This window comes from Pangasianodon hypophthalmus, chromosome 7, assembly GCF_027358585.1.
Source record: "Pangasianodon hypophthalmus isolate fPanHyp1 chromosome 7, fPanHyp1.pri, whole genome shotgun sequence".
NCBI lineage: Eukaryota > Metazoa > Chordata > Actinopteri > Siluriformes > Pangasiidae > Pangasianodon > Pangasianodon hypophthalmus.
This window is the reverse complement of record NC_069716.1, coordinates 4265905-4278543: the sequence shown is the minus strand read 5'-3', so window position 1 is coordinate 4278543 and position 12639 is coordinate 4265905. Positions and strand designations below refer to the sequence as shown.

Sequence of the window (12639 nt, the reverse complement as noted above, 5' to 3'; positions counted from 1 at the left end):
CACTTTTCTAACATTGTAAGGTTCTGACATGAATTCATTTAAATGAACATGTGATGATGGGACAAATCAAGGCACAGATATCTGCGTCACTCTTCACACATGGTATTATGACGTGTATGCGAATTTGAATTGGGAGGATGTCATTATAATTGGCAATTTAATTCGGTTTTATTTCTTGTTCCTTTTGATAAATTCAAATGCTAGTTAGTTGATTGATACTGAAGAGAAAGACCTTCTTGCTCTCTAACTGATCACACAGTTGCTCTGTTAATGTTACGTCCGCTAATACATCTGTGTTTTCTACGCATATCCTAACTTGGAAGGAAGCCCAGTGCTCCTGGAGGAGTCCAGGGTTATCTCTGATCGACGTTGTTTACCAGGCAGTGTTTGAAGAGCAACTGCATCGATCGTTTTAAAAAGGTAATCTTTTTTTTCCATGATGATAATAATAATAACAACAACAACAACAAGATAGTATGGTTAACTATGGAAGTAGTAGAGCTTTTGGAGAACATGATTCTACACCTTCTGGCCAATCAGATTCAAGAATTCAACAGCACTGTGGTATAAATTACTTTAATGGTAGGCTTGAGTGTTGATTTTGTCACCGTTTTGGATTGGAACAGAATTAAATTGATACGATTTGAATGGTGCAATAAATATTTTACTCGCTCTTTGAGGAAAAAGAGAGAGAGAGAAAGTCACAGTAAAATTTTCCCTCCAGCAACTTGTACAGTGTTTAATAAATTAAATAATTTTATTAAGGTCATTGTTACAATTGCATTATATATGCATTAAAAAAATACATTCTTTTTTCTGAGCAGTCAATGACAAATTATGGCATACTATTAAATAAACAGAACTGTCATCACCATCTGGAACATCTGTCCTGAAATCATCTCAACAAAATAATAAATTAAGTGATATTGCACAAAACAGAAATGAACTAAAGCGGATGAGCCGTTTTAATCAGCTAGGAGTCTTTATTTGTGAAACTCTTGTGCGTTGAGGTACTTGAAGACCTTCTTCCTGTTTCAGTGGATCAGGAAAAGGTTTGGGAATGTTCAAAGTTGTGCTGTCTGCAGTTTGATTGACAGTCACATGAGCCTGTGGGGCTCCTGGATGAAGCTGAAGTCACAGACGAGCGAGAGATGATCGGAAGGGTAGTGGTACGAGGGTAGGCGGTCCGGGCCGATCTGCTCCTCACTGGGCATGCTCAGAACGGCGTCGACGCTGAATCCGTTGCGCGAGTACCACACGTAGTCGAGTGTTGTGCAGCTCTCTCCGCTCGGACGGATCTTCCAGGTGGTGTAGGACGGCTCGGTGGTGCCGTCGGTGCTCAGTGTCCTGTACGCGCTGTCGAGGCTGAGCGGAGAGTTCATAAAGCGGCGGTACACCTCCTCGCCCGGCTCTGCATTAAAATCTCCACACACGAACAGAGGAACGGCTTCTTCCTGCTGTGCGCTCAAGATGGCCTTCAGCTGCTGGAGGAGATTGGCACCCTGGGCTCCACGGAAGGTTTCCCAGCCGCTCCTCGCTTTCAGGTGCGTCACAGCGACGCAGAAGACTCGCCCCGTTACCTGGCACTGGAGCGTAGCCACGACGGCCACCTGGTTGGTCTTGAGCGACATGGCTGAGAGACGCAGGTGATGGATGTGGAGCAAATGGAAGCGTTCTCGACTGAAGAACAGGGCGCAGCCGTCGGGGCCGTTGTTGCCGCACACATCCAGGCACGGAGAGCACGGCTTGGGGCAGAAGCTGCTCTGGTAGCCCAGGCTGGACATCACAGGCTGAAAGGTGTCGTAGTAGTGGTCCACTTCCTGCAGACACACGATGTCTGGTCTGTAGGTCAGGATCTCCTCCAGGATCAGGTACTTCCTCTCAGCCCAGTTTAACGCCTCCATTGGGCAGCGCACGAAGCCGTCCTTGCCCTCACCCAATGCTGCAGGTCAAACACAAAGGAGATGGCTAAAGCATCTTAAAACTCTACATACTAAAATGATTTTATCTATCCATCTATCTATCTGTGGTTGTGTAAAAATAAGCTTGGCTTGAGGGAATAATCCTGCCAAAAATTAAATATACACCCAAATTTCCTCCTAAATCCACATGGTGTCTCTCCTCACATCTCACATAAAAGATATTCAAGTCTGGCTAGCGTCTTTATTTTCTCTATTCAATTCAATTCAATTCATTTTTATTTGTATAGCGCTTTTTACAAAGGTCATTGTCTCAAAGCAGCTTTACACAAACAAAAGTAAAGTGAAGTGTGTGTGTGTGCCGTCTCTGATGAGCAAGCAGGGCGACGGTGGCAAGGAAAAACTCCCTGAGATGGTGATAGGAAGAAACCTTGAGAGGAACCAGGCTCAACAGAGAACCCATCCTCATATGGGTTTACACTGTAGTGTGCGTGTGTGTGAGCACAATGTGTGTTGGTGTAGTCCATGGAAAACAGCTGAAGCGTTTTCGTGGCAGTATGAAGCATTGCCAGTGGACAGGTCCAGAGTGAAGGGGGGGAGGTCTGGATCACCGGCAGCTCAGGAGTGTAGCTCGGCAGAAGGAGAAGGAAAGTGGTTAGGTACACTCACAGTCACTGTGTGGAGATAAAACTCAACATCCACGAGTCCCCCAGATCTACTCCTTTGATAAAAACACTAGTCGCTAAATGCTAGGTTAAATAAATAAGTCTTCAACCTCGACTTAAACACTGAGACCGTGTCTGCTTCACGTACATTAACTGGGAGGCTATTCCATAATTTTGGGGCTTGGTAAGAGAAAGCTCTGCCCCCTGCCGTGGTTTTGGCAACGCGTGGTACTGATAGACAGCCTGCATCCTTAGAGCGAAGTAGGCGCGGCGGAACGTAAGGTACTAACATATCGCTTAAATACTGCGGAGCGAGACCGTTTAATGCTTTATAGGTTAGGAGTAATATTTTAAAATCGATGCGGAATCTTACTGGGAGCCAGTGTAATGTAGATAAGACTGGCGTGATATGCTCATACTTCCTAGTCCTAGTCAGGACCCTCGCTGCTGCGTTCTGAACTATCTGAAGCTTATTTATGCATCTAGATGAGCATCCAGATAGTAAAGCATTACAGTAATCTAATCTGGACGTGATAAATGCATGGACTAGTGTTTCAGCATCACTTAGCGAAAGTATATTTCTAATCTTAGCAATATTTCTGAGGTGGAAAAATGCTAACCTGCTTACATTATCTACATGCGCCTCAAATGAGAGATTAGAGTCTATAATCACACCGAGATCTTTTACTGTTAGACTACTTGAAACAGAGAGACCATCTAAAGTAACAGTGTGATCTCTAAACTTACTTCTAGCGGCTTGTGGTCCCAGTACCAGAACCTCTGTTTTTTCTGGGTTTAGCAGGAGAAAGTTGCTTAGCATCCAGTCTCTTATGTCTATCGCACATGCCTCAACTTTCTTTAACTGGCTATTCTCATCTGGCCTAGCTGAGACGTATAACTGTGTGTCATCAGCATAACAATGGAAGCTAATATTATGTTTGCGGATTATGTTACCTAAAGGGAGCATGTATAACGTGAAAAGCAGTGGGCCTAAGACTGAACCCTGCGGAACGCCATATTCTACTCGATAACGTGCTGAGTGGTCACCGTTTAAATCTACAAACTGATAGCGATCGGTTAAATAAGATCTAAACCAGTCGAGGGCTGAGCCCTTAATTCCTACGACCTTTTCCAGTCTGTGAAGAAGGATATTATGGTCGATAGTGTCGAACGCTGCGCTAAGGTCGAGTAAAATTAATAAACTAATGCAACCCCGATCAGAGGCTAATAGCAAGTCATTGACTACTTTGACTAATGCTGTCTCTGTGCTGTGGTGGGGCCTGAAACCTGACTGATAAAGTTCATAGATATTATTACTTTGTAGATATGAAATTAGCTGCTGCGCTACTACTTTCTCTAATATTTTAGATAGAAAGGGAAGGTTTGAAATCGGCCTATAGTTAGTTAAGTTGTTAGGGTCAAGGTCTGGTTTCTTCACTAGTGGTTTAATAACAGCTAATTTAAGTGATTTTGGAACGTACCCATTGCTCAGTGAGGAGTTAACTATTTTAAGCAGGGGTTCAGTTACGGTTCCAACTATTTGCTTAAGAAGACGTGTTGGTACCGGATCTAATAGACAGGTTGATGATTTAGCAGAAGAGATGAGCGAGATTAAATCATTCTCTTCAAGAGGAGTAAAACTTTCTAAGCTCTGATCTATGGTTAGTCTATCCTCCCAGTCTATTGTATAATTTGGACTTTGGGCCTGTATCTCCTGCCTAATGTTTTTAATTTTGCTATCAAAGAATTTCATGAAATCATTACTTTTGTATGCTGTTATTGTGGAAATTTCTGTCGATGTCTTATTCCTAGTTAATTCTGCTATGGTGTTAAATAAGAATTTAGGATTACTTTTATTATTTTCTATAAGCGTTGATAAGTAAGTGGACCTAGCTTGCCTTAGAGCTTTTTTATAGGCTAAAATACTGTCTTTCCATGCTATTTTAAATGCTAGGAGTTTGGTCTGGTGCCATTTACGCTCTAGCTTTCGGGCGTTCTGTTTTAGAGAGCGGGTGTGGTCACTATACCACGGAGCGAGTTTCTTATCTTTAATTGTTTTTCTTCTAAGTGGGGCTACATTATCTAAGGTACAGCGGAATGTCGACTCTAAAAATTCTGTCGCCTGTTCGAGTTCTAAAGGGTCTGACGGTGACCCTATACTAGCGGATAATTCTGGTAGGTGATTAATAAAGCTCTGCGCGGTCGCAGGTGTTATTGTACGGCTAAATCGGTAGCGCGGTTCTGTGTGTACAATGCTACTGTGACGCACACAAAACGAAATCAGACTGTGATCTGATATTGCCTCAGACTGCGGGATTATCACTATATCTGTTATATTAACTCCAAGAGATAATATTAAGTCTAACGTATGACCTGCTTTATGTGTGGATCCTACAACACACTGATTGACTCCCAATGAGTCAAGTATGGATGTAAACGCTATCTTCAGCGGGTTGCCTATATTCTCAAAATGAATGTTAAAGTCTCCAGTAATTATCGCTCGGTCCACAGAAACAACTAGGTTTGATAGGAAATCTGTAAATTCACTAAGAAATTCAGAGTACGGTCCTGGGGGTCTGTAGATAATAACTAACGGAAGGGACTGTGATGACTTATCATTAGCGACTGCACTTATGTTACTATAAAGTGCTTCAAATGAATTAAAGTTTTGTCCTAGTTTCTGTATGATGGTCAGATTATCCTTATGAATAACTGCGACGCCTCCTCCTCTACCGGTTAAACGAGGCTGATGTATGTAGCTATAAGCGGGCGGACTAGCTTCATTTAATGCAACATAATTGTTCTGCCTAATCCATGTTTCTGTTAAACATAACGCGTCATACTCCTGGTCCGTGATCAGTTCATTAACTAAGAGCGTTTTAGACTCAAGAGATCTGATATTTAGCAAACCTAGCTTTAGAGTAGAGGTGTAGGCTGCACTCTCAGTATTATTATCTAATGTAGGTATGTTTATTAAATTGCTAAAACAGACTTTATTCTTTCTTAATTTTAATACAGCACGGGGAACAGACACAGTCTCAATGCTATGTACCCTAGGTGACGACTCTAGGCAGCTAGCAGACGGTTGGGTTAAGCCAATTGTATCAGTCTGGTGAGTTGGACAGTGGCCATTATAATTGCAATCTAAGGTATGGCTTACCAGTCAGATGGTGCGTAGTGTCCTAGAGATGTTGTCCGAGAGGACCGCTGCTCCAGCTCTGCTTGGGTGCAGGCCGTCAGTGTGGTAGAGCCTAGGACGCTCCCAGAAAATATTCCAGTTATCAATAAAGGGTAATTTCTGGTCTTGACACCATGACTGTAACCATTCATTAAAAGCAAATAGCCTACTGAACCTCTCAATTCCTCGCTGGAACGTGGGAAGCGGTCCTGACACGATGATCCTCGTCGTGGGCGATGTGCTGCGTACCTTCTCAATCAGGCTTCTGAAGTCCTTCTTCAGGATCTCCGTCTGCCTCAGCCTGGTGTCGTTCGTGCCAGCATGGAGGACCACAGCTCCGATGTTCTTCCCATTCAGGATCTCTAAACGTGTTTAACCATGAGGTGCCTGTGTGCTGTGCTAGCAGGAGAATACATGCTAATTAATCCACCTAGTGAAAATATAGGGTTTGGCTGTTCATGTACATTTCATACGATAAAGTTCCTACAATACATATGATAGCATTAAAAATACAAATATATAATATCATCTGAAACACTTCTAATGTATGACTGCATCTGAGAAATTTGCAAAATCATGTTGTCTTTGAGGAAATTCCTTTAAATGAGGAAATTCCTTTAAATCTGTCTAAATCAAAACTTTTCCTCCATGTGACCTAAACTGTGCTACTTTATCTGTGTATCTGTTACTTTATTTATCACTGATCACATATAAATAAAATAAACTTTAATTTCACTCATTAAGGTGAGATCATGTAGTAGTAGAATTTTACTGGATGGTGGTTTGTTTTTAAAAGTAAGCTTAGATGGCACTTACAGATTCAAAATGTTATCAAAAGATTTTAATCAGAGGTAATGGTACTGTACCTTGTGCTAGAATGTTCCACTGCATGACGCGGATCTGCGGGTTGTGTGCGGCGCTGGCTCTGGTCCTGATGAAGTCTCGATGTGGCCGCGGCGGTCGCTTCCTCAGAACCTCCTCACACTCACGCAGGAGCATCTCGGGGTCGGCCTGATCGAGCTCACACTCCTCAGCGTCAGTGTGTGTGTGCTCCAGCGGCGCTCTGCTCAGAGACTGAGCCAGAGAACTGAAGAATCTGCTGCTGCTGCTGCTGCCCATCTGACACACTGCAACACACAAATTAAACACAAATTAAACACAAAAATCAACTGGAAATGGCCGAGTTACTTCTTCACTTTGGTTCATCAGTAGTAGATAGAAGCAAAAAAAAAAAAAAAAAGTCAGTTTAGTCAGAGACACTCATCAGCCCTCACCCTGCATCTCAGAGGTTCTCAGTTATTTCCCTGAGCGTGTCTGTCTCAGCAAGAGAGTGTGTGTGTGTGAGAGGGAGAATGAGGGAGATAAGAGAAGGAAAAGTCTCTTAGTAATGACCTCGTGACTCGTCTACATGCGTCTAAATGTGTTATTGAGAAATATGATTAACGCAGTATGAATCATCCACATGAGATTAAGGAAGTGTGTGTGTGAATTATAATGGTCAGATTTTCTACATTCTTTTACCATGAACAACACACTCATCCCCTACATCACGTAGGTTCGTCTATACCCTTACACACTCATCCCCTACATCACGTAGGCTCGTCTATACCCTACACACTCATCCCCTACATCACGTAGGCTCACCTATACCCTACACACTCATCCCCTACATCACGTAGGCTCGTCTATACCCTACACACTCATCCCCTACATCACGTAGGCTCGTCTATACCCTACACACTCATCACCTACATCACGTAGGCTCGTCTATACCCTACACACTCATCCCCTACATCACGTAGGCTCACCTATACCCTACACACTCATCCCCTACATCACGTAGGCTCGTCTATACCCTACACACTCATCCCCTACATCACGTAGGCTCGTCTATACCCTACACACTCATCCCCTACATCACGTAGGCTCGCCTATACCCTACACACTCATCCCCTACATCACGTAGGCTCGCCTATACCCTACACACTCATCCCCTACATCACGTAGGCTCGCCTATACCCTACACACTCATCCCCTACATCACGTAGGCTCGTCTATACCCTACACACTCATCCCCTACATCACGTAGGCTCGTCTATACCCTACACATTCATCCCCTAAATCGCATAGCCTCATCTATACCCAGAAAACTTTAAATTACAGCTTTACTTCTAACTGTTACAAAGCTCTGACACTGGAGACTCCTTCCAAAAAACTGGTATTGTTACATAAGGTGTGTGTTTTCACACAGAAAAGGCTAATCTGAGTACTGTTGTGCAACATTCTAATCACCACCAAGTTAACCTTTGTACTTACTGGATACGTAGGTGCTCTTTCACTCACTTTCTATCGACCCATTTTAAAACACACAAACAATAGAGAGGTGTGTGTGTGTGTGTGTGTGTGTGTGTGTGTGTGTGTGTGTGTGTGTCCTCAGAGGTTTCCTGAATAGCCCACTGTGCGTAAGTGTCTATAAGCACACAATGGTTCACTTTGGAAATCACCAGATGGATATAGCAAGACACAATTGGTTCAACTATTGGTTATATATTGGTGTCTATACACACACACACACACACACACACACACACACACACACACACACACACAGGAGAAAAGAACTGTCGTAATGTCCTAATGGCATCCCTGGGGAGGAAAGTGTGCCTCATTGGTTTGGAATGTAATTCACTAGATTTCAATAAGATCAAATTACTCGCATTTAAAACTGTAAAATTAAAGAGTCTGAAAGCAGTGAGAATTAAAGAAAATGTTTGAAAATATTTCTAACAAAACACATAAAAGAACCTGAAGAACCGATTACCATAACACTCCATTTCAGGTGCCGCTAATAAACAATTTTCTGTCACTGCATTTCTGTGAATGTCGAGTTAGACGGATTATCATCTGCCGTACTTCAACAAATATTTCAGTATAATGAATATAATCAGATTCAGTGTGTGTTTAAGGTGGTGGTTTCCTACTTCATGTTTATTTGGTGAGCAGTGTAGAAAAATACTTGTGTATGTTCTTCATTACAAATCTCTGTGGCTTTAGGATGTAATAAATCAGCTAAAGAAATGGGTCATCACATTACTCAGTCCAGTGAAGGAAAGGAATGAGACGACCACTGAACTGTGCCTTAGTGGACAAAATGAACAGAAATGCTCCTTCTGCTGAACTTACATAACTTCCTGTTAAGGCCAGTTTCTAAATTCAGTAAGTCGTGTCACGCCTGTACTGCGTGATCAGTGTAGCGAGGTGTCACGGGTATCTGTATCAGGACCAGATACTAACATTCACTCGATTGCCTAAGGGTCAAAGGCTAAGCATTTGCTGTAAATATTTATTTATACTGCATTGTGATTGGTCAGATGGTGTCGGTCCACTTTCTACAACAGAAGCTCTGACAGTAGTGCAGCTGCAAATCACAGGTTTATATTAATGCGCTCTTTCTAATACGTTAACGTTTCTATGGTAACAACTTACACAGGGAGACTTCTATAGCGGGCAATGTACATAATCTAAGGCTAATAATAAACAGATTTTAAAAAATGTCTTTTTTTTAAACAAAGAAAAATGTATTTTGGATATGGTGACGTTTTCTGTAAGGTGAGGTTTATTTAGCATTTTTGGAAGGAGTCTCCAGTGTCAGCGCTTTGTAACGTCATTATATCGTTAAAATGACGTCATTTTTGACCTCAACACATTCAACATACAAGGTGGGAAAAACACAAGGCGGGAAAAACACTTCACACCTGGTGATTGTTACAATTCACATTTAAGTGGAGGCATTTCTCCACTGTCTGTGTCGAATCAACATCCAACCTTAAATCACCTAGCCTGTCTACTTCACACCAAAAGACTTCTGTACGCAGTAGAACCTCGTCATGTGACCAGTCAGCAGAGACGGCGCAACGGTGAGCCTCAACCTATTGTTTTTTTGTCTCTCCAATGGGCAGCATAGTATCTCAAATAAATAAACTATAACTTTCATAAAGTGACGTGTAGCTCATCTTTACTGTAAAGTTCCCGGGGAATCTCTAAAGACAGAAATCTGCAACCTACCGGCAACTATAAACGGATAAAACGCACGATGTGTCATTCTTTCATAAATAAATCACTGTAATCGTTAGGAAATTGCTGCGCCTTAAGAGGAATAAAACATTTCAAGATATTGGAAAATAATCAGTATACAGATAACAGTAACTCCACCTCGTGTCAGTCTTCTTCACATCGCCCTGTTGTTGATTAGTTTCCTATAACAACATGCACACAAACAGTACCTAGTATCTCTCATAGCATCCAAAAGTTAAACCAATAAGCACCTATGAGCAAACACAAACGCACGGACTGCCGTAAATACAGCTCTAAACTGATACCTACGGTATATTTACATCTCTGCTGGCTTGTAGACCTTCACTGATGTTTGTTTTCTGATAAAGGTGTAAATGTACAGTCACTGCTCTGTCCTATCTGACAGTGTATGCTCGGTCATTTTGGCTCCTTTAACATCAACACACAAACTTTTGGGTACTGTGGTTCCTATAATCTCAAAGCAGACAAAGTGGCCTGACAACACGAAATGCAGAAGGAGATGACGTGCAGTTATGGCTACACAGATAAATGTCTTGCAAGCATGACACATTCATCCGAGGTCTGTTTGGTCATAAACATTTACAGCTAATCTGCCTGTTATAAGAAGCTGGTGATCTACACACTTACTCAAGCGAATGTGTTTGAGAATAAATCTGAAAGGATCTAAAAGTGACTGGGGGTCTTCTGAACTCCTCAGTACAACTTATGGACAAAAGGTCAAAGGTCAAAGGTTTCACTTTCAGACTGCATGTTCTCCAGAGACTTCCTTCATGCTAAACTTGTCTTGGTTGTATAAATACACTGCTCATATTCCAAGCCAGTGAAGAACACGGAGAACTCGGTCTGCACACGTGACATGGGTTTAAAAATACACACAGACACATTTCCATACAGTGGACGTAGTAAAAAAAAATGCAGCTTGGTACAGAAAGGGACGAGAGAAACAGGACATTCATGAAAAATGAAGGAGAAAAGTCCTTCATCAGCTGCGCAAGAAAAGTGCTCGTGTCCTGAAAACATCCTGAAAACATCCTGAAAATGTCCTGAAAACGTCCTGCTTCTCTGGAACCTGTGAGCCAACTACTGCAATACACACACTGCAGTTACTACCTGGATTCTTCATAACACACATAGACAGACAGATAGACAGACAGACAGGTGGTAAGACAGACAGACAGACAGACAGATAGATAGATAGATAGACAGACAGGTGGTAAGACAGACAGATAGATAGATAGATAGATAGACAGACAGGTGGTAAGACAGACAGATAGATAGATAGATAGATAGATAGGTGGTAAGACAGACAGACAGACAGACAGATAGATAGATAGATAGACAGACAGGTGGTAAGACAGACAGATAGATAGATAGATAGATAGATAGATAGATAGATAGATAGACAGGTGGTAAGACAGACAGACAGACAGACAGATAGATAGATAGATAGACAGACAGGTGGTAAGACAGACAGATAGATAGATAGATAGACAGACAGGTGGTAAGACAGACAGATAGATAGATAGACAGACAGACAGGTGGTAAGACAGATCGATAGATAGATAGATAAACGGACAGACAGGTGGTAAGAGACAGACAGACAGAGACAGATAGATAGATAGATAGATAGATAGATAGATAGATAGAAAGAAGCAGCACTGAGCACTGGCTTCATAAAGAAAACGCGTTAACGAGTTTAAATGAAGGAAAGTTCAACAGATCACGTGACCAGAAGGGTACTTGGAAAAAAAGATGGTGACGCGAGAACGCGCACCTGTCGGTCACGCGCACCGGCTTTCCATTACCATGAGTCACTTTGGCACAACGTGTAATGTCTACTATCATCATCACTATCACTATCATCATCATCATCATCATCATCATGTCCCCCCAGTGTGCTAACTCCCGGGATAAAGCTGATCTGACTGATCGCCACCTGTAATGGGTGCAGAGTAACACATCACCCACCCTGTGCTGATGGAGACCGGCTGGTTGTCAGCTGCCTCGGGCCGGTGGAGGCCACTGCACAGCGGGACACACCGCGCAGGGAAGGCGGGGAGAGCGAGGGCTTCACGCCGGCGGCTGGTTTCCGAGCAGATCCCAGTGATGAGCGGCAAAGCGCGGCCAGATCCCTCTGTATGAGCGAAGAGCAGTGCCTTACTGGATACATTCTAACTCAGCTATCATACAACACACAATACCAGCTAACCATACAGCTAAATATCCACCTATAATCACTAAAACACCGTTTAAACGGAATTACCTAACCTCAAACTTCACCAAGCACTGATGCAATACACCGGCACTCCACTGTCCTGTTTCATCAGGTCCCCGCACACGCTCCCTTCACCCGATAGGGGAGGCTCGTCGACTTTTCTAAAGAAATCCGATTAAAACACGGGTTACGTTTTATAAATATTGTTATAAATTCTAGGAAAAAATTATCTGAGTAGACTCATTTTAGCCAACATACAATCGCGTATAAAGTTTTAAAAATAGAATGCGACGTTTTTAAGAATTCCCCCTACGCACAGTGGCAAAATGGTTCCGTCCGGATCCGAGGCGAAACCGTGTGATTTCTGTGTGAAGGGAGTGGAGGCAAGTGTGTACGTCACTGATGACGTGTGAGGAAGTCCTCTTTTGTCCCCCCCCCCCCCCCTTTTTTTCCGGGTGAGTTCACCACAGGAAACCAATAAATATTTATTAAATAAAATAAATAAATTAATTAATTAATTAATTAATTAATACTACTACTACTACTACTACTACTACTACTACTACT

At 42.5% G+C, this 12639-nt stretch overlaps 1 protein-coding gene across 4 annotated transcripts; it reads right to left on the bottom strand.

Moving 5' to 3' along the window:
- Nucleotides 1–728: 728 nt before the first annotated feature.
- nocta (nocturnin a) lies at nt 729–12420 on the bottom strand. Of its 4 annotated transcripts, XM_053235413.1 has the most exons (5): nt 12390–12406; nt 12126–12233; nt 11826–11991; nt 6629–6889; nt 729–1942 (listed from the first exon to the last, which is right to left on the bottom strand). In XM_053235413.1, exons 4-5 carry the CDS (start codon nt 6879–6881, stop codon nt 1098–1100), a joined length of 1098 nt encoding a protein of 365 aa, XP_053091388.1. In that variant the 5' UTR covers nt 6882–6889; nt 11826–11991; nt 12126–12233; nt 12390–12406; the 3' UTR covers nt 729–1097. The 4 variants fall into 4 exon arrangements, with proteins under 4 accessions (XP_053091388.1, XP_053091387.1, XP_026796254.3 ...); XM_053235412.1 differs by having other exon boundaries at nt 12121–12415; XM_026940453.3 differs by having other exon boundaries at nt 11826–12420.
- Nucleotides 12421–12639: the final 219 nt, after the last annotated feature.